The sequence below is a fragment of the Cydia splendana genome, chromosome 9, assembly GCF_910591565.1.
Source record: "Cydia splendana chromosome 9, ilCydSple1.2, whole genome shotgun sequence".
NCBI classification, from domain to species: Eukaryota; Metazoa; Arthropoda; class Insecta; order Lepidoptera; family Tortricidae; genus Cydia; species Cydia splendana.
Window position 1 is genome coordinate 12660770 of NC_085968.1, and position 24177 is coordinate 12684946.

Consider the following 24177-nt stretch of genomic DNA (forward strand, 5'->3'; position numbering starts at 1 on the left):
CGTCCCCCGTATTCATAAAACTTTGCAATTTTTTTTTAATTCTGTCCCTTTCTAAAAAACACAAATATCAAAATGACGGATACCTAAGAACAAACGATTATTAAGGGTTTGTTAGACTTAACATGCGTTTAATGAATAACGCCATAAGTATTTATTTGACTCACAATGATGTATTAAATAGTATAATAAGTAGATAGTTGACGAGGTACTTTATCAATCTACCTACATAAACACAGCATGTTTAACAAATTATTAATGCATACAATATATGGTCAATATGTTATAAGTGTTATAACATTACCAAACAATATCAACTAATGGACAATGACAAATGATTCCCTTTGTATCTATATTGAGATGTCACTGCGCATTGTAAAATAACAATTGAACAAATTCCCTCAAAATTTAGGGAAAAAAGTCAAATTCAGCGAAATATTTTGACAAGATAATGAATAAGCGGGAGGCGTGGAATGACAGCTAATGATACCTCGAAAGGGAAAGACGTCCATGTCTTTTTTGCTCTGATAATTTGCAAGTTGGGCTATTTAGTTCCATATTCACTTTCGTTACATTCCAGAGGACGGTACCTGTGGTTTTTAGTTTTAATATTAAACATTTTTGAGTTGAGTGAATCCCAGGTTATATAATAGGTATGTAATATAGGTACTTTAGGCGTATAATCAAAATACGTTTTACGCTTTGCTCTACATTTTCTTATCGAGAAGTGATCTTTAGATATGTACTTACGACTCTTACGAGTTCATATTTTGTCATACCTATTTCTACACAATTACTCCATTTAAGTAATCAATGTTAAACTAAGTATTACTCTTTATTAACATTTGTAAGTAATTTATCCTTCGCGTATGCGTCGTGACTAAGCAATTATTTTTTGAATAGGCCTTATTCTGATTTGGGCAATATTATTGGGTAATTCTCCCAGAGTTCACGCCTATAAATAATAACAATTTTTCCATAAATTGCATAACAATTGCGGTAACACGTCACAGTTAACGATTTATTACTTTCTTTTGTTGCCATATCGCTGCAACTGTAAGCAAAAGTTGCCAACACTCGTACAATTGCAGTTATTTATTTTGGTTGCAGTGATTATTTATTTATTTGTCGCCGGTAGGCATTGTTGTCGACGCTTTGTGGCCCTACAATAGCACTTCACGATTCCGACATTGGAGAGGTTCAATTGTAGTTAATTTCCAATTTTGTAAATGAAAACGTGTTTGCTCGTTTACAAACACTTTTTATTTTGACATTGATATTGCTATCCAGTCAAAATATATATCCATGCCAGTGTTAGGATACAGGAGCATATCTAAATGAAATCGAGTAGGTAAGTAGAGTCGGACCAAGAAAAGTCTGCAGCGGATTTGATAGCCCACGCAGTGCAAGTGTTATTTATAAGTCATAATTTCATAGAAGATTGACGTTTAAAATAGCTCTGACTCTATAATATAGGTATAACAAACGATAAATCTATATTATCAGTTACATGTTTTAATAGGACGTTTATAAACATACCTATATTCGTCACTCTCTGAAAATTACATTATACCAAAAAATTAAAATGCGTTTCATTACCGAAAACTGTGGGCAAAAAATTAGCAGGGGAAGGTGACGGTTATGAAGGACTCCGCCACCCGACCAGCGATGCCACGCTCTATTACCATTCGCCACGGCGCGCCTTGTTGCCAAACAACAAAAACACACCCATATTTATTGCAATATGACCAAATTTAACGATGTGAACCGCCGCCCCACCAAGATAATTCGGTCAAAGTTTAACACGTTGACAAAGATTACGGCACTTTCTAATCGTTCGGGCGTGATGTTGTTACTGCGATTTCAATTTTATGTTCGGTTTAATTGTGAGAAGCGTCCGCCAGTGTTTCGAACAATAATTTTGCAATAAACTCAATGAATGGAAAATATGATAGGCGTAATTATTATGTAATGTACGCGAAGCCACGATATAGCATGTTGGCAAAGTACTCGTAATCAGTAGGTAATAATTAATTTTATTTATGGTCTACGAAAGCATGCTGAAACAGGGGCGAATTAGAATTTTAAGAAATCTGTAAAACTTAGAAAAATGTTGGTGTGCTTCCCACTTTGCTTAAACTTAAAACCTTCACCAGAACTCAAATTAACGTTTTATGATTTAATATATCAATATACCTACTTATTATATTTGATACTAGCTGTGCCCGCGGCTCCGCCCGCGTGGAATTCGGTCTGTGTCAGTAAGCGGCTAATTACTAATCCTAATTTCTCTCCGAGGCGGAACTTGAAGTAAAGTTGACAGATGGATATGCTAGAGGACTGCAGTCCAGATAAAATATTTTACAATTAGGTACCACTAAATAAAACTACACTCCAAAATCAATAGTTTTTTTCGCTCCTATTCAAATTTTACACGTGATTTAAACGCACGACAGAGTAGTAGATGTATATCGGACGATACAGTAAGGTATACGCGCGCGAGCGAAAGCGAAAGCTTACATGCCCACAAGCTGTTAACTATTGCCCACAGGAGAGAAAATTAGTGTGTTCGCGCGAACAGTACATTTTTCTCTCCTGTGGGCAATAGTTAACAGCTTGTGGGCATGTAAGCAATGATTTTATCATAGTTCTCTAAATAAAAGGAGGACCTTTTCACGTGGATAAGTGTTAAATAAGAAAATTAACCTTTATAGCCCTTAACTCTTGTGTATGTCTACAGGAAAGACATAACACAGTGATCTGTTTGACCCAGGAGTAACGTTGCAACAGAGTAATGCTGCTGCAGTCGCCATACCTTACAAAGTTATTGAAAACGCGAACGAAGCGTGCGCGAAAATTTTTCGATATAAAAACGCAATTTGATAGACAGTTGTACATCTCTACTTTTAGTATGGAAATCAGTCACATCATTTCATCACGAAAATTGACAGTGTTGCAGCAGTAACGTTGCAACAGAGTAATGCTGCTGCAGTCGCCATACCTCAGAAAGGTATTGAAACCGCGAGCGAAGCGAGGGCGAAAATTTTTCGATATAAAAACGCAATTTGATAGACAGTTGCACATTTTTACTTTTAGTATGGAAATCAGTCACATCATTTTATCACGAAAATTGACAGTGTTGCAGCAGTAACGTTGCAACAGAGTAATGCTGCTGCAGTCGCCATACCTTACAAAGTTATTGAAAACGCGAGCGAAGCTAACGCGAAAATTTTTCGATATAAAAACGCAATTTGATAGACAGTTGTACATTTTTACTTTTAGTATGGAAATCAGTCACATAATTTTATAAACTGAAATAAATGTCATATACTAAGAAAAAGTGACCAAGGCCTCCAGTGCCCCAGGCTGGAATCGAACCAGCGTCCTCTGCTTAATTTTATTACGAAAATTGACAGTGCTGCAGCAGTAACGTTGCAACAGAGTAATGCTGCTACAGTAGCCATACCTTAGAAAGTAATTAAAAACGCGAGCGAAGCGAGCGCGAAAATTTTTCGATATAAAAACGCAATTTGATAGACAGTTGTAAATTTTTACCTTTAGTATGGAAATCAGTCACATCATTTTATCACGAAAATTGGCAGTGCTGCAGCAGTAACGTTGCAACAGAGTAATGCTGCTGCAGTCGCCATACCTTACAAAGTTATTGAAAACGCGAACGAAGCGAGCGCGAAAATTTTTCGATATAACAACGCAATTTGATAGACAGTTGTACATTTCTACTGTTAGCATGGAAATCAGTCACATCATTTTATCACGAAAATTGACAGTGTTGCAGCAGTAACGTTGCAATCGAGTAATGCTGTTGCAGTCGCCATACCTTAGAAAGTGATTGAAAACGCGAGCGAAGCGAGCGCGAAAATTTTTCGATATAAAAACGCAATTTGATAGACAGTTGTACATTTTTACTTTTAGTGTGGAAATCAGTGACATCATTTCATCACGAAAATTGACAGTGCTGCAGCAGTAACGTTGCAACAGAGTAATGCTGCTGCAGTCGCCATACCTTACAAAGTTATTGAAAACGCGAACGAAGCGAGCGCGAAATTTTTTCGATATAACAACGCAATTTGATAGACAGTTGTACATTTCTACTTTTAGTATGGAAATCAGTCACATCATTTTATCACGAAAATTTACAGTGCTGCAGCAGTAACGTTGCAACAGAGTAATGCTGCTGCAGTCAATGTTTTTTTTTTTCAAAGTACCCACCTTGTATGAATATGGATTTGATATGGGTGCGATATAATTACGATTAGGTATAATTCATGATGGAGAAAATTAATAATTTTAAATAATTATGCAATTATACGCGTGTTGATAATTATGTGTGTTTTACCACTATGTAACTATGTAAACTAATTTTTAGTTTTCTTTTGTAATTAATGTTTACTCAGTTCCCCAAAAGACTGTGCAATGAGGGGCAATTAATTTATTGTCGTTTAATTTTGTTGTATTATTAATTTATTAAATCAACATAATTATTCAATTATTTTTGTTGATATCCGTACCCCCTGTTCTAAACTTAGAGTTAATTTGGCAAAATCTTTCCTCGGTAGCTTATTCATGTCACAACGTACTAAATTCAGCGCCATCTGTTAGTTTACCAGGGTACTCAATAGTGGTAGCACATATTTGAAAAAAGTTTGCCCCTCCTGCCTAAGTAGCGCCATAAGATTCAGGGGCAAACTTAAGTCAATCGTCTGTTGTGGCTACCCCCCCCCCCTTTTAGATGTTGAATTTTTATAGCCTATAACCTGGCCGGGGATTTTCTCGACAGATAAGTAAAGTTTTCATCAAAATCCGTTCAGCCGTTTTCACGTGATGCGCGTTCAAATAAACAGACAAACAGATAAACAGACAAACAGACAAAAATTCTAAAAACTTTTGGAACGTGTTCTGTTATCGATTCTAAGTATCCCCAGCCAACTTTTTTTCAAATATCTTCCATGTACAGACTTTCGACCGTCTTCAGCTTTATTATATGTATAGATTCGTCCGCAATAAGATAAGGATTTTAGAAGTAAATATCGTTAGTGGATATTTGTTAATTGTTTATTATAAATTAGGTACTATAGAATTTATATTTCGATTAATATTATTTTACTTGCACACCTTGCTGGTGACAACCATATTATCATTTCATAAATTACAGTAAAATGTAGGTATATTTGAGTAACCAACTACTTATGATCAGTGACCGTACATTTTCCAGAATTTTTGGTGCAGCGGAGTGGTGTTAACGGAATTGGTATAAATTAATCATTAGGGTTGAAATTATTTATACCAATTACGTTAACACCACTCTGCTGCACCAAAAATGTTGGAAAATGTACGATCACTGCTTATGATTCTAATTAACTCACTTTTTAAGTTTGCTTCCGAAAACAAGCGTTGACGTCTAAAGATAAGCAAAGTAGGTATTTCGTGCCACAAATTGTTTAAAGTAAGCATGCAAAATGTGAACGTAACTAGAAAGTTATTATAATAATTGTATTAGGGGTCGAGATTGGCCACAGCTCATAACTCATTAGGCACGGTGGATGATAACTGGGGTGGTACCGTACGCAAATCATTTAGAGCCCTCCGTTTATCGAGTTAGATTTGGTAGCACCAACACCTAACTATTAGTAACCATAGCAAAATTACGGGAACGAGGCATCACTTTCCTATTTATAGTAAAAACACATTTAACCTTTTAAATGTCAATTGATAATGCACCGTGGCATCAAAATATCAATTACAAACTTAAACCTTGAGGACTGAGGCACATTCATATTTGTAAATATAATTTAGTGTACTCTCCTCGCACTCAAGAATTTGTGCCTATACTTTTATTATCAATATCTGGAAATCGATCGGGTTGTAGTGGAATTCAGACGTAAAAAATCTGTTCTTAATTTACATACCGGGTGTAACAAAAATTGTGGGGATCCGTTTAAGGGCATATTGGGTATCGTGTTCTGATTCGAAATTTGTACCACCTTGACACTATTTAATTTTTGTAAATATATATTTCGATTGACGAGTAAAGTAAGATCCTGTTAAATTTGTTTCCGCTAGTGACATACGATAACTTGAATTAGAAACTTAATGGCACCATTGCCAGCTAGATAGGCACATACGTACACATATAATGCACCATACTATATCTACATACCTGCTACATACACTGTAAAGATACGTACAAACTATATATAGCTCGCTAGTCAACTTGAGTGACAGATTGGTAAATAGCGTGATAAGGCAGCGATGGCGATGTGATTCGAAAGATATAGCCACTAGAACGGAATAGCTTTACTTTGGATCCGCTACGGACAAAGAAAAGACTGACTTAAAGGTTAAGTGTAAGTTATAACATTAACATTTTAAGGCCTGAGTTTTTAGACGTAATCTGTAACAATAGTTGTTTTTTTTTTACATGAAGAGAAAAGTGTAGAGCTAAAGTTAACGAGCCAATACATTTTGAGGAAAAATGCAAATATGGCTTTTTGATCTAATGTAATTCTTGATGAATAAGGCATTACAAAACTTGGTCGAAGACGTGAGAGAAAGCTAGTTATGAAATAGGCATAGTAATGGCACATCTCACATACTACGCCTATATTGTGAACATAATGTTATTGATCTAGTTGCGTGACATTTTATAGTTGGTTTATTCCATAAAAACATCTAGTAGGTATTACGCAGTTTTACACCCAACATCCGCTGTTTAAATACCAACCTTGTCATAACCGCATACTTATATCATTGATTTCTGATCTTAATTTCTCAATCATATTTCAAATTTATAGTTGTGGCCTCTGAAGAGAAGTAATTTGCCTAATTAGAGATAAACTGTAAACACGAGACGGGAGGCTTTCGGTAGCCGATGGTTATCGCGGCCTCCGAGCAAGGATTACAAGGTTATAAAATGTAATTGTTTATTTATAATTCAATAAAACCTTATTAGAAGACCTTAAGAACCTTACTAATGGTGGGGCTGTATTGGAAGAGAAAGATAGTGGAGTTCATGCACACGTAGCTACAATGTGGATTAATATGATTTGACTTTACAATTTGGTGTGACAATAATTTGTGATTTAATTTCTTCAAATATTTAGGCGACCAACGAGCTTATCGATGTAATTTGAAAAAATAGAATAATACCTACCTACAATTATTTTAATGAGCGTTTTTAAGTTTGGAAGTCGACAACACCAACAATTTTTTTTTTTCAAAATTAAGTCCATTTAAGTTAGTTTTCACTACTTTCAGCCTAACTTAATAGCCTTAGGGCTACTTGCACTATCCCACTAACCCGAGGTTAAACCTGGAGTTACCATGGTTACCGGTACAATTTGACACTGGGTTAGCGGTTTAACCGTTTAACCCCGGGTGGTGCAAATGGCGCAAAAACATACTTAACCATTTTGAAATAGGTACATTTTGCTTTTTTACAAGAATAAGGATATTTTCGCAGCAATAAATACTAGCTAGTCTACACGTCTTCTCATAACTAGCACAATTTGAGAGGATAACATGTTCTGGCGTCACGTCACAGGTACGTAACCCCGTCACCCGGGCGTTCCGGGAAGCTGCATGAAGTTGTCACGGGCGCCCCGTCGGGACGGTAGCGCGCGGGCGGTCCGGCCCGCCTTAATTAATTTTAATAACCAACCTCACATCAAAAATAAACCTTATGACAAGAATATAAGAGCGATTAAACGGTGAGTTAGAAAACCAACATACCTGTTTGGCTTTAAATTTGGATAGTCTATTGTTTAGAGCCTTTCAATCGATGGTCAAACTTTTGATCGGTGTTGGTGACCCAACAAGAGTATATATGTTGCAGTCAAAAGTGTGAACTGGTCAAAAGAACTTTTAACCGACAAAAACAGGCAAAACTGCTTTTGACTGAGCATGTTGGTCAAAAGTAGTTTTACCTGAAAATCATTGGTTAATAGTAATTGTGACTGTTACTATCAGTCAAAAGTACTCGCACAGATAGGTAGGTTAGGGTTATTTTTTTTTTTGCTACGCCCAAAAAACGAAACTGTTCCCAGAGATAGGTAGGTTAGGGTTATTATTTTTTTGCTACGCCCTAAAAACGAAACTGCTGCCAGAAATAGGTATGATTTTCAGGTAAAACTACTTTTGACCAACACGCTCAGTCAAAAGCAGTTTTGCCTGTTTTTGTCGGTTAAAAGTTCTTTTGACCAGTTCACACTTTTGACTGCAACATATATATAAGTAAGCCTAAGTTGTAGAAACCTATCTAGGTACTAGGGTCCACTAGGAGATACGATGAATTCGGTAAAAACTTTAGAATTTAGATTTTCAGTTCCGTTTCACAATCAAATGTTAACAGAATATACACAGATCAATCAGACAAAAAAAAATACGTACTGCAAATCTGCAAATCTATGTAAGAGGCTCATATCTACTTTTTGTTTTTCGAGTGTAAACGATTCATTTTCGTGGCGCATACCTATTAAAGCTGCTTTTATATACAGATTTAAAATACGAAGTGGTCTCCAGAAAGCCACAATTCACCTACAAAGGCACAGAGAGGAATATAAAACAATCAACAAGGGACCGCAACAATTAATATAACAACAAAAGATCTAAATTAAAAGGCATTGCATCGGCATTTCGCGCACACGCGTGGCAACTCGACAGGCTATTGAAGCATCATACAACAAGGGCCCAAACAGGCGCCCTTGAGCGACTACCTGTGCAAACTCTGTCACAATAGCCCTTAGTCGCTATGCCCCTTGAATATTCCAATATTTCATCGATTTTATTGTGGCTCCGATGTCAACCCTGTCTCGACAATAAACTGTCGTTAACTTTTTTGCGCAATCGAAAATGTTTCACGCCGAATTATGAACAAAGGCAGAATAGGCGTGTTACGTTTTGTCTATTGCAGTAACTCTTATTTTATGAGGAAACTACTTTTGACGGACAAATTGCAAAGTTCCGACAATACAATAAAGTTAAATTAAAATGGCTATATGTTCAAAAAAGCCTTTTACGAGCTTCCTTGGCGCCGTCATACGCCTAAAGACTAAACTTAACAACGTAAACAACAAGAAAGAGTAAACTTTAAATTCGTATTAAATATGAATTAAGCACGTATATACTTATTATATTTTCTTGATTACATTATATCAGGAAAATTTATACTATCCTATTTTATTCGGTAACTACCGAAACACTAATCCTAGTAAAAGATCATTCAGTAGGCTTAACCCGTGCTCACCTGGCCTCGCCCGCACTCTCCCACAGATAAAAACTCTTATAAAGAGATAAATTATTGCATTATGGCTTTTTGAAAGAGTCCACTGCTGCTGAGAAATGACAATATTATTAAAAAGTACGCGTCTTTGTCACACTATCTTTTTGTGTTCGATATATTGTCACCATAATAAATGCTGCCCCTTTATGGGTCGAGCATTGTGCTCCATACCTTTGTGGACATTATTAAATATATTTTAAAGAGTTTTATTAATGGTGGGCGTCGTAAGAATAATGTTTGATTTATTTTTTCGACGCGTGTGCCATAGTAGTCCATGTGATATCCTTCAATCAAATATATTAATGCATTTGTGAAATTAACTATGTAGGCACATCGGTAAAGAACAACGCAGTCTGCGTTTTCTGATACCATCATCATTAACGGTATAAATACGTTGTTTGATACAATATACCCCACATCACTATTGGTATGTTTCAAACGTTTAAAATGCAAAGTTTTGTTTTTAATGTTTCCAAAATTTGTTTATTTTTATTCGAGGACCTTTTAAAGTCCCATAGCCGTCAATGACATAAAACGTGCGAAAAAATTGTGATATCGAATTCGTTGTTTTGAAATCGGAAACGTTTACCTCCTTCGATACCTTCACACCTTCTCGAGCTTTTATAAAATCGGTTTTATTATGATCATATTCACAATTTATCTTTTTCTAAAGAGGCGATCTTATTTCTTCAAACAGGTTTTTGATGTAGCCACAATTCATTGCGTTTTTTGCTGTATACTCTAACAAATAGACATTTTATCTAACACCTGTGGTTTTCAGACTCGCATTCATGCTTTAAAACTATTTCATATGCAAATCGATATGAACTATAATGTCATACTCCTATTCATGAATAGGTAACCTACGTACTTACACTATATGAGGCGATAGCTTAGATAGCTAAGCTCGCGACTTCGTCTGTGGGGAATGATGATGAATAATAACTCCCGATGTCCTTCCCCAGGCGTCAAACTATCTGAAAACCAAAAGTCATCTTAATCAGTTTAGCGGCTTAGGTACCTAAGCGTGAAGAGGTTACAGACAGACACAGAGTTACCATCGCATTAATAATATTAGTAGAGATTAAAAGTGTTATTTCGTTATTGGTGTTATTACCTACTTGTTTGCCTTCTGTAGCATTCATAAAAAAATAATTAATTACTTCCATTTCGGGTGTAATATTTGTGCCTATAATAAATTAATTACAAACTGTTAGCCAATCAATTTATTTATGGTGTTATTTAGCGTGTTTGACAAGACATTTGCAAAGTTAGAGTCTGTCGAAGCTAACTTTTCACCGACATAAATAGAACAAAATAAGCGAGTGTCATTATGAACGTCATATAGTATTTGACATGAATAATGACATTGCCACACTTTGTAGAGTAAGCTTGTGCAGACTCTAGCTTAGCTTAGATAGATATCTAAAGTGTCATTCAATGGAACTTGCTAACAATGTAAACAAAAGTCACTAGTAAATTCATCATTCTTTGACAATTTCAATATGGCGGTTTGTTTACATAGTTAGCAAGTTCCATAGTTTGACACTTTACTTACAGAAACACTGCACACACTGCTAACGGAACCCTTCTACCATGCATCCAGATAGATCCGTGGTAAAAAAATCAAAATTATATAGATTAATAATCATAATCAAAATTGCTGCAGACCTTTCTTGGTCTAACTCTAAACTAGTATTGTAATTTTTAGGATTTCGTATCGTACACACGTGTAGAGTTCAGTTGGCATGCCAATATCAAACTTCTATGAAATTATGAGGTATAAATAACACTTGCACTGCGTGGGCTATCACAATCGCTGCAGACATTTCTTGGTCTAACTCTATTAGAAAAACTATTGAATATCCATTCAAATTTGACATTTAGAGCATGTGGTTGAAAAGAAGTTCCGGTACTTAATGATTGATTATAATTTTGACTAAATATTGACGCCTGGTACCGGCGGTGCCCTACTTCTAATTTAACTAATAAATACTGACTGTTAATAAAATGTATAATTGCGATTTAATTATTGGACAAGCTCACACTATCTACCGTTTTAACAGAGGATATCATTTTAATTTTAATTGTCACACTCACCTACAGAAACAGAAAATATGTAGGTATATACCTAGGTTTTTTCTTGCAAGTCCCGGTTTATTTAAGTTCTTATTACAGGCATAACTGCTAAGACCATTAGGCAAAGTGCCAATAGGCATTGGCTTATTGGAGATATTCTCCCCTGAGCTCGATTGAACATTTAGAGTTAAATATCACGCTAGATATCTGCTATAAAGGGTTCGGAAACATTATAATGGCGGCTTTGTAGAAGAACGGAATCGTTTACGATTTTGAAATTAAGGTTACGTACGGATTGAGAGTGCTGTAGCAGCAATACTGCCGCAGTGTTGACACTGGCGGTATCATTGTCAATCGCTTTGATGAAATGTGTGACAGATTGAACTTAGTCGGGCCAGCAATGCGGCAACGTGATTTATCATGAAAATTGAGGCACTTTGAGTAGTTGCTAACTCCTCTGCGAAACAGGTACCTATAGATAACCTATATTTACCGCAAGACAACTAGGTAGATCCTGTGAAACAAATGAGTGAATGAACTTCTAAGATTTAAATTTATATTTATAAAGTAAAATGATAGTGATAAATGCTAATAAAAATAATTTTGGAAACATAATATGAATAAATAAGTGATATGAATGCGGCATGGTGATCGATCGCCACAATTCTTCTATTTATTGAGTGTTGTGCCCGTTCTCGGAAGCTGTAGAGGTTCGGTATAAATGACAAAATAATACTCCGTGGCGCTTACAAATCGCTGGTCCGTGCTTTGCCACCGGCGCGCCGGACTCGGACCAAAGAGCAAGTATTTACGGTAGACACACGTAATACTTCACAATAATACATACTACTTAATTATTGAAAACCAATATGGTTCGAAGAAAATGTTGAGAATGTTCAAAATTTTATAGACTAAAAGAGAAAATCGAATAATTTAAGTTTTCCTTATACTTACATTAATAAAAATTATATTGCCTGCGCTAACATTAAATAACATAATTTTGAAAATGTCCTTCATTTTATTTCTTAACCATGATTTTCACATTCATGATTTTACGCAGCAAACATAACGAAAGTATGCAAACTGCAAGTTGATAATGCTTTTTAATTTTGTTACCTCTGAATCCTCTGATAGTGCTTGTAGTTAAAGATTTAAACATTTTGGAGAATTGACTTATTTTACATCTTATTGGAATTAAATAGACATTCAGACTTGTAAGGTAAAGAGCAGTTAGTTTTATAACCTAGCCTTATTTGATTTTCTAGAGAATTCATATCAGATTTTTGATAACTGCAATGAACCCGCTAGGTATCATCAAATTTACAAAATGTTTAACGCACACAAGCAGACAGTAGTCAGTTTTTTTGTTTTACAAGGGGGCAAAGTTCTTGTGCTAATATTGAACCCGAGCAAGCGAGATTCTAAAATTGACCCACGAGCATAGTGGTTTGAAAAGAGGAATCTTGGGCGTTTTGAGACTTTCGAGGGTTTTAGGAACGACGACTTTACAAATTTTGCTACCGAATGGAACTTTATTAAAAGTAGAGTCTATATATACCAGCCAACATGAGATAAGAACTGAAAATTTGCATGATAATATATTTTGTCACTCTTGTGTGTCTCACTGAGACTCCTACTCGCACTTGTCCGTTTTTTTATTCCAGGATGGTCATTGGCAATTCAAAAGTGATCTCACGTTAGCAAAATCATCTATAATACGATTAATGATATGCCCCCTCTGTTTTAAGGTGAGACTACTCTCCGGCCCCCCGCAAGCGGCCAGCTGGCTCGTCCGGCCCGCTCAATGCGCTCATCAATATCACCTACGTGTCTTATGTTCTAGTAGCCGTGATAAATACGTCTATATACTATTACTAGTATGCCAAGATATTATTACGGATTCAAAACTCGATGCCTTTGGATCATATTAAAACTATTTTTCAAGTACCGTAAAATCAGGTAACTTTAGTCCACAACTTACAACTATGGTCCAATTTCAAGTTCTAGTAAAATATGTAGAAACATTTTTCAAATTAAACCTTATGCGTAATACTAATATCTAGTATAGAAAAAGCATTCGTTTATCTAAGCAACAAAATAAATGTAACGAGTACAAATAAAAAAGGCTCGTTGATAATCAACGTTAAAAACTGGACCATAGTTGTATTATAGGACTATAGTTACCTGATTTTACGGTAGCGAAAAAAACTTAAATAAGGGGCAGCGGGACAATTTCGACTGCGGGATAATTTCAACTACTTAATCGAAATATCTTCCATGTTTTACATTATTAACTAGAGTGCCATATATATCCAGATAGCGAAAAAGATTTATTGTGTGTGTTGTGTGTGTAACTCTAGTTAATAATGTAAAACATGGAATATATTTCAATTAGTTGAAATTAACCCGCAGTCGAAATTACCCCGCCGTCGAAATTGCCCCGCTGCAGCTCAAACTTTTGCAAGTTGAACCGAAGCGTAATACGCAACTTTTTAAATATTTTTTCACAGAAAAAAGAATCTTGTTTGTTTGTTTGCTTGTTTTTTTATCTTGTTTGTGTAGATAAGACTAATAAGTGCACGTATTCGGCAATCCATAGTTATCAATGTTATCATTAGTTTTTAGGGTTCCGTACCCAAAGGGTAAAACGGGACCCTATTACTAAGACTTCGCTGTCCGTCCGTCCGTCCGTCCGTCCGTCTGTCACCAGGCTGTATCTCACGAACCGTGATAGCTAGACAGTTGAAATTTTCACAGATGATGTATTTCTGTTGCCGCTATAACAACAAATACTAAAAACAGAATAAAATAAAGATTTAAATGGGGCTCCCATACAACAAACGTGATTTTTGACCAAAGTTAAGCAACGTCGGGAGTGGTCAGTACTTGGATGGGTGACCGTTTTTTTTTTGCTTTTTTTTTTTTGTTTTTTTTTATATGGTACGGAACCCTTCGTGCGCGAGTCCGACTCGCACTTGCCCGAATTTTTAATCTTATAGATAATATAACACCTAACCTGACTTTTTTGGGAAATTTATAACATATATATGTTGTGAATCATCGAAAAATAGGTACCTATTATAGGTTATTTAAATCTGATATTACCCTTTTTAATTTCTAATAAGAGGATGCAAAATGTGTTCATCTTATAAGTATGAAATGATCCTATATGCTCAACTTAACTAGCGTCCAAGACACTTTAAAAATAAACAACCCTTCAGCACCACCGTATCGTTAAAAAATACGGTCGTCGAAACAATCCCCAGCTCAGCAATAAGATTTTAGAGACTATTTAGGTTATCTTTAGTGTCACTGTGAGCCGGCGGCGAACGAAAGATGCAACGACCCCAGTCTATACCGTGTCTTTTAAGGGTAAGTGGCGAGTCTATTGCTCATGATAAATCTAAATATCTGAAAACACTAGTTTAAAGTCAGCGAAAGCGGGATCAAATTTAGATTTCAAACTTATAGTTACATGGGTATGGGCACTTTTTACGTCTTAACTTCAAGCCTGTTTAGGTACTTTAAGTTATTTCAGCTGTGCTCACAAATATCTCATATAATTCAAGACGCTAGAGTGCGTGTTCAGATATTTTTGGGCACCTCGGCCGCTGCGATATATCTGATGGCGACTGTACCATGTTTTGTATCATTGGCGTAAATTAGATTTACTACGCCATGCCTTTACTTGCTGCAGTTACCCAAATTGCCCAGGTTACACCCGTAGCCGATCTTCACTGGTTCTTCCATTCAATAGATCCACATCTTATAAACTGTAGATAAGTGTGTAATAGTGACCTTCGCAACGCAAGTATACCTACTTCAATATGAGCCGGCTGCATGCTACGTGTGGAAGCACTATTAGGTAAGTAGGTAATAGCATTACTTACTTACCTACTTGATTTTTTCTTACTGCGATTTGTGCAAACTACCCTACACTGCACTACACTGCAAATAACCATCATCACTTATATAATATTCTGTAAATAAAATTATTATAAAAGTTATTAAAACTGCAATCGTGATGAAAATGCTGAAAGCATGATACTGTGACGTGACGTCTATGGCACTGACAACCACATAATTTGATGTAAGGCAAAGGGCACACAGCTATGAATTATACTCTGTATCTTTAGGTATTTAAATAAAAGTAAACAAAATCTACCCTCAATTGCTCCTTAAGCCAGTTGAGGGTAGATGAAAACATTGCACGATCAAATAATGTAGGTGAAAGTCACAGGTCGTTCAGTGACAGATCCAGGTGGTTTTGTATTTGGTTGGTTAACCAATAAATGTTATAACTATCCGAAAATGTACAAATTGTTTGTTTACTTTTATTTAAATACCTAAAGATACAGACTTTAGGCTCAGACAAAAATATAAAACAGATGTTTATTATGACCAAAGCAAAGGACCCAAGGGAATCAAAATGACAACCCTTAATATTAATTACTTAGTAAAATGACAGTGCGACAGTGTTCAGTTGTTTTTTAGTTAACCAACTTCATTTTACTATGTTTATTATCTAATAAGACTATTATTCTTGTTCATTAATACAACAAAATAGGAACAATAAACGTCACGGTGGTCCACCCACCGCGACTACACGTGCCGTTGTTAAATCACTTCACGCACCCTTCGACAATGTATCCGGGCCGGAGCACCCACTAGACAGGAGCACAGTGAGTAAACAATGTGGTAGTAACAATTAATAGATTAGAAGATAAGCGGTTGCCGTAGGACGATACCAGGTTTCATATTTTTTGGACTTCGACCCTGTGCTTTCATACAAAATAAATGTAAGACTTTTATCAGTATCTTTCTGATACTATACTTGTTAAAAAAAATACTTTCAACATCCATTGTCGCGTTCGTCACTGCTTAATTAAAAACAACTGAAAACTGAAGAGCTGCCGCGTATGACCAGTTGCGATTCCTAACATAACCTAATTCCAAAAAGCAAAGTATCAAAATCACGGTGGGCAGACCACCGGGCGCAGCGCGTGCCTCCATTTACCCACTCCAGCGCACTCCAGGATCAGTTCCGAAGAGCACTTCCGGACATCGCAACAGAGCAGCTGCGCATAGCACGCTTCAAGTACTCGCATTGTTTTACTGCGCACATTGTGGTGGTCTGGCCCTGTATTCTGTAAACCTGAGCGTAGACGAGTCTTAGAAACCAGTAAAGTGAGATCTGGAGTTCAGTAACAATTATGTATCGGAGATACTGGTTTCTCTAGTTTTATGAACAATATTCAATGGGAGTTGAAGCCTGGGTTGACATCTCGATCGTCTCTTAGTACCTACCTAATTTAAAACATAATGCGGTAATGTTGGGGGCTTGATAGGGTTTTGTTTTTAGGGTTCCGTACCCAAAGGGTAAAACGGGACCCTATTACTAAGACTTCGCTGTCCGTCCGTCCGTCCGTCCGTCCGTCCGTCCGTCCGTCCGTCTGTCACCAGGCTGTATCTCACGAACCGTGATAGCTAGACAGTTGAAATTTTCACAGATGATGTATTTCTGTTGCCGCTATAACAACAAATACTAAAAACAGAATAAAATAAAGATTTAAATGGGGCTCCCATACAACAAACGTGATTTTTGACCAAAGTTAAGCAACGTCGGGAGTGGTCAGTATTTGGATGGGTGACCGTTTTTTTTTTGTTTTTTTTATTGCATTATGGTACGGAACCCTTCGTGCGCGAGTCCGACTCGCACTTGCCCGGTTTTTTTATTATTTGGTTTTGTTTTACAACGTTGTGAAGCTAGTGTTAATTGTAATGTAGGTAACCCAACCTCACTGGTATGGGTAATGTTCTGGCTTAGCTAAAGTCAACATTTGTAGATGTAACCACACTCACATACTTATAATACTTAGATAAGTACTGCAAGGCAAAATCCTTATCTACTCGCACTTTCTTATTTATCCAAAAGTAACGAAAACACACATAGTCCATCAACTGTCCGAAAAGAGAATTAATGCCGGTTAGAACCAGTTTCCTAATTATCTTGATGTTACTGCGCGGTGCAATCTAGAAGTTTGCAACACAAACAGTGGCAGTAAATTAGCAAGTACTTCAAAAAGCGCAATAAATATCCTAGTGAGCGTATAGCGCCACGCCAAGACAATAGTAAGCGATGACAAAAGATCCGGGCGGCGCAAGAAGGGAGAGGAGGCGACTCTGCTGAAACGTAAACCGATAGAAAGACATGCATTATTTAAAACAAAAATGTTCCCTCCTGTGGGCCATATTTATTTAACAGCTTGTGTACAAGGTAATAGAAAAGGAGTATCCCTTTATGGAGATGCTGGATCAATCAGAAAATTAGGCTTAACATCCTTCAGCTTGTGATATGTCATGCGTAATTGCTGTGTATGACCCTTGAATCACGATTTCATAAAATCTTATAGGCTTTAATATATAACATGTAATGATTTGTTTGCCCTTTCTAGAGTAAAAATCAAGAAAATTAAAATAACAGGTAGCTAGGCAGATAAATGACTTAAGTACAAGACCTCAGTTAATTGGTGTATAAGATTGAGGTCCATACTTCTATTATACTACTAGCCCATAAGTACTAATTAAGTTTTCGTGGTAAATGGTTAGATATAATAGCTACATTTCATTCGAAGCTCATCCTTCTTACGCCCCCTTGCGGTAACGGCTGTCCGAATTGACTGCGTCTCTCGCCAACAGACTTGGTTCCGTAAGTTATCCGCTATCATACGGTTCTAAATCACATTATCAAGGAGTTCGTTTTCTTTTCTGACTCGTTTTAGCAACTACGTCTTCGACCATAAGGTATGAAAGAGTGGTGGCAAGATACTTCTTTAATTAAATTTAATATGTATATACCTAGATCTGCTTGATCTGTGTCTGAATAGTTACTAGTTAGGTACTTATCTGATAAATTTGAAGCATATAATAAGCATGTCATATTAATATCCGGTATTATACTTCTATTTTATTACTATGGTACTTATATAAATTACACGAATTAAAAATGATTTCTAATCCACTGAAAACTATACAAAATTCATATCTGAAATTTTCATCGTATTAGCGGATACAACGTAAGGTTTGTAGCGAAAGTCCTCCGTAGAGGTTTTTACATAATTTATGCTATTTCTCACTGTACTAGTTTTTCAGTAGTTTATTATGATACTTACCCACAAATAATTTATCTGTAGAAGTTTAGTATCTACTCAATGGGATAGCAAAGGTTTAAAGGCAAACTTTGCTAAAATTCGATAGCAATATTCTGCACAAAAAACTGAAACCACTTTGTCCATTGGGAACAAACGCGTTCCGGCGAGCATAACCTTCCATTGCTTACAAGCTTCTTTGTAAAACGAAATAAGTAAAAACCGTCTCCGTAAACAGAGGGGGGGGGGGGGTCCGTTTGAAGTCCGCAGCCCAGGGTGGGTCACAGGGGGTAGATCCAGATGCTATCTCGTGTCCAACTGCCTCAGACAGATAGCGTGTGTGAGGGATGAATTTTAATATAGAATTAGTTGAGGTTTACGGTCAGTGGACGCGGTAAATTGAAAGGTTAAAGTTATGCGCACGTTCCCTGGTTATGACGGCTAATTGTGGGCTTATTGCGTAGTTTAATTTGGTGAATTTGTTCAATTATTCTATTACTGGAGGTATTTAATTTTATCAAAAATAGGTAGGTTTCGTCAACAAAAATTTAGTTACGCTTGCAGGTGTTGGGTGCATACTTACTTAACAATGCTAACTATAGGATTTAAAATTTATAGACGCAATTTTACAGTACCTACCTAGGTATAATATAGTATATATTATACCTAGGTGCTCCCTGCGGGAAAGGTGTTCTGTAAACTTATCAACTTGCCAAATACTTAGCTTTCACCAAAATAACTTCAATTAGGTACCTATGGAGCGAGGAAATTATTTAAAGAAGAAGGAAGTATGGCTTGAAAAATATGGTATCAACAAATCAGATTTTGAAATCGATTAATTATGAAAAAGAATCTTGAAAGTTAACGTTGTGTAGAGGAAAATTCCATACTTTTCAGCTTACAAACAAACGTTCCACACCGCTAAACCTCCAAACCGACGATCCAACCTTAACTTCAGGCTTTCCCGAACAAAGCCTGCTGTCGTCAACAAAAATTAAGCGGGAATTATCAAGTTTACCCTGAAAAATGTGCAGGCACGCTGGGTCGATACTGTCCCCCGCGCGCCCCGCAGGTGCGACGAGATAATCCAAGATGGCCGCCGAGATAGGACGTGACGTCACAGCGCAGTGCCCCCGCCCCGCGCCCCCCGCGCATCCTCGAGGCCTCTCGCCACCCTCCTTAGATCCTTTCAGAAATCCGCCGAGTACCGTCAGCAGGCACAAATCTTATGAGCGAAATTATTGCAATATTGGAATGAAAAGTGACGGTACATACTACTTAGGTGGAAGCGTAATAGGAATTTTGCTCTTCATATAATACAGGAAGGCTTCGAAACAAATTACAAAAACATCAGCATCACTTCGAGTCGCTGTCAATAACAGTTAAATTTTTACTAATTGACAGCTAGTGTCAGGTCAATGTACTTACTAGCAATAGCAGTGTCTAACAATTTTAATGACTCTCTCCTATTTGAAGTGATCTCCTAAATACAGGTTTCTATAGTGTCTAAATCTGAAGTGTAAAATGAAACAGACTAAAAATGTCCTTATATCATTATTGTATTGTTCAAGGCAGTACAGGCCGCGGGAGATGGTTGGCGTCGACGTGGAACCCTCCCGGGCCGCCCTTGTACTTGGTGACGTACATCTGGCCGTCGTCGCCGATGTACTGGTACTGCCCCTCAATCTCCAGCACCCAGCCGCCGTTGTCGGTCGGCACCAGCCGCCCCCGCTCTGATACTACCGTGTCTGGAAATAAATGATTTTTTATTTTTTTATCTGATTGATGAGAGATGAGATTCCACTAGCATCGCAAGGAAGCAGAGTTTTACTTGATTTGGCATTTTAAATTTTTTATACCAAGAAATAGAATATCATCACACAATTCGGCTTTGTAATCGAAATGGTTTCTCTCCATCGGGTTCTGTCCTCTGCCGTGGAGAGCTGACTGACATCTCCAGGCTTGACGCCACCTGGTCTGTCCAACGTTTAGGGCTCGGCCACGAGGCCTTTTTCCTTCCACTTTCCAGGTGACCATTAATTAACGAAACCTATGTTTCAACCTTTTTCTATATGTATTTAAAAAAAATCGGACAAGTGCGAGTCGGACTCGCCCACCGAGGGTTCCGTATTTGTTTTTAGTATTTGTTGTTATAGCGGCAACAGAAATACATCATCTGTGAAAATTTCAACGGTCTAGCTATCACGGTTCGTGAGATACAGCCTGGTGACAGACGGACGGACGGACGGACGGACGGACGGACGGACGGATGGACGGACGGACGGACGGACAGCGGAGTCTTAGTAATAGGGTCCCGTTTTACCCTTTGGGTACGGAACCCTAACAAAATCTGTTTGAATGGTTTCGCATTTAAAGTAGGTCACCATCTGCGATCACCACATTATACTCACTCTCAGCAGTGATGTACCGAAGCGCATATTGTCCGTACTCGTCGTGCACCTCCTCATGGCGAATTGCGGGCAACTCTCGGACCGAGCTAGATTCCGTGGGCGCACACCAGGCCGCTACCAATACGCAACTCAGGACCACCAGCTTGAAAAAAAATCACGAGTTTAAATATTATGTCTTCATATAAATAACGAAATGTGTAAAAACAAGATTAATTTAGAGCCTTCCGTTTTAATAAATAATAAATAAAATATATTTATTTCGAAGAACATACTTCATAGTTGTTAGTAACAAACAGTTAATACAATAATGCAAGTCATAAAGCAGTTATAGTCGATAAGTAGTACTGGGACCAATTTGAAAAACAATATTAATCTCTATGAAAACCTATAGGTTACATTTTGATTCTTTATTACATAAGTACTTAGATAGGGACCGTAAACCTTACTTTACTAAGGGGATACTTTGATCAATTTTAGAGTTTGGCACCATTTTTTGACGATCCTAATATACGTAAAAATATGGAATAAAAATGTAATAATCGGAATTTTCTCTTCTTTCCGCCTGCCAAATAAAAATAAATTAGGACTTATAATTTTTTCAGAAATAAATAAAAACAACGCGATCAAAGTTATATTGAGAATGGGGTTACTTTGAAACCACTAATTTTTTTGCTGACAATTTAAAGTAGACCCGCTAAAAAGCCTGTAAAAAAAATCGGTTATATAAGTACTTTTTAAGTTATTTATATTACCAACAGATACAAATTAAAAAATTTAAGCGCTTATTAGATTATTTACTATAAATAACGTAGGGATTTAACTTATCATTGCACTTAGCAACAGATTTTTAAATTGCAAGCCTTTCCGTTTCAGTAAATTTTGTCTGTACACCCGGGTTTTTGATATGTTGCCTTTATAGGTAGGTACTTATTGTATGAAGTTCTATAAAAATATTGTATGCTTTCGATGCGGCATGAATAGATTTTGTGCCCATGTTTGTGAGTGTTGTTCTTCTTGGTAATTTTTGTAGTCTCGTTACCCGATATTATTTGTAATCTCTGGCATTATTTCTATAAAAAAAACAATGCACATTTATTTATTGTGGAATTAATACCCTGGGCTGGTCGAATTACGCACGTATAATAAAATACCTAAAGCAAAGCCGCAGGATACAATATAGCCTATTTCCACCCAGAAAGTTAATTCCATACAATAGAAACTGGTAAAAGAATGTTTAAAATCAGATGAGCAGTTCCGGAGATCAACTCCTACAATACCTCCAAACTTATAATTCTACAACCTCTACCTCTTTCACTGACTCAAACGATACCTATTTGTTATATAACTACTGAAAAAAATACATAAAAAAATCGTAAGCTGCCAAAATAATTCATGGTGTTACTTTAATCTTTTGATCAATTTCACCACGTATAAGTGATCAAAGACACCCCGACCCATGGATTCCCCGGTTACGTGCGCATGTGGAGGTTGTCGAATTCAGGTATTTTTTTATAAACTCGCGAATAAACACTGATTGACCTAAGACACTATAAAAATTACATGTATTAATTATTGACACAAATACAGTCAAAGTTTTTTAACCAATTAAACCAGGACGAAAAGCTCTCGCCATTAATATATTTTTTTCTAGACGAAATAATAATATTACACTCGCATCCGCTTACTGCGCGGTGAAACAACTATCAGTGTTGCCAATAAAGAAAAAATAACTGCGAAATTATTTTTCAACTCGTTAAATCCAGGACTTTAGTAGCGGAGAGAAGATGCTATCAAAGTCGACCCGCAAATCAAAGTACCGGTTTACGGTACTTAATAAAACACACACGACTACATCGACTACATATTATTTCAATATAACCACAGATTCGTGTTTCCCACGAATTATTGCAAAAAATATAATTTACTTACAAATTTCATTTTGTCACTAAATTCACTAATGGTACGCACTGCCAAACAATCCAAAATCTAATGATGACAGGTCTTATTTTATTTCACTTAAATACCAGTCCGTTGAGGAATCTAGAAGCATTCGGCACAACTATTAAATGCAAATTAAACATGTAATGAAAACCAGAAAATTAAGTTGCAATTATTACTTTATGTACCTACTCAAGTGACAAAAAAACCGCATGTTATCGTTATTTCAATTAGCTATTACCTAAATGAATACCAAACTAATGATAACATCTATAAAATACTTATTTATACCAGTCAAATTATCACTGTCATTATTTTTTTACCGTAATGTCTAAATTTGACTTATTATAAACCTATACATATAAGAATCGTAAAAATACTAAAAATGTAATATTCGTTACTTTTTAAACACAAACTCCGTTCGTTAAAAGTTAGTGTGCTGTCGGTACACTTGGCAAGGGAGGGTGTAGGCGCTATGTGCTCTGGGCTATGTAAGGGGTTATCTTCTCCCGCTCTATCTGAATCTGTATTATCGCAACACGACGAATAATTATTATTAGCTAACACCTTCTATCTACCCGAAGTAACTCAAGCCAAGTATCAGCGATGTTGATGTATTGAATGTCTTCGGGTTCATTTACTTTAATTACAAGAACGTGAAGTTTTAGCTTATCTATTTACTTGTAACTAAGTTTGGGTACATTTTAACGTATGTTCTCTAACCTCCGGATACAAAAGTTGATTTTAATCTAAGGGTTTATAAATAAGTTTCAGGTGAAGTAAATAATATAAAGTTTACAAAAAAATAGATACCTATACCTACACACCAGTGTATGTAAGGTACGCACCATACCGTGTGATCATCGCTATAGTACTTACTCACTAAGTATATTTTCACTTACACTAACACGTAAACTAAACAAAATCTCTTCCATAGAACGTCTCTGCCCGTTGACTATAGGGATAGGGACATGTCTCTGAAGCATTCAAGATCCTATATCCTCAGTACTTGTACGACTGAACAGCGAGCATCACTCAATTAGTACTCAGGCACTAAAATCACACATAAAAGCTTAATCCGTGGTTAACAAAGGGCTTCTTGAGGCTGCCTCAATGGATGGACTGCCTTATCTGCCATCAGAGACTGCTAAAGGATACTTCGGCCCGTATTATAATTTCAAGTAATCGACAGTTCCGTGTTGAAAAAAGACGATTAAGTACAAGCAGAGAAGCATCCTTTGGGCAGTGCAAATCTTTTTACTTTGCAATTTCGGTGCTCGACATGGTTTTGTCGAGTTTCTAGCCA

General features: G+C 36.6%; 1 protein-coding gene across 1 annotated transcript; it reads right to left on the reverse strand.

Moving 5' to 3' along the window:
* Window positions 1-20084: 20084 nt before the first annotated feature.
* LOC134793926 (flexible cuticle protein 12-like) lies at window positions 20085-21081 on the reverse strand (the record flags this gene model as incomplete). The annotated part of the gene is made up of 2 exons (XM_063765641.1): window positions 20085-20270; window positions 20934-21081. Coding segments are annotated over 2 exons (330 nt in total), but the record flags the coding sequence as incomplete, so codon positions are not given.
* Window positions 21082-24177: the final 3096 nt, after the last annotated feature.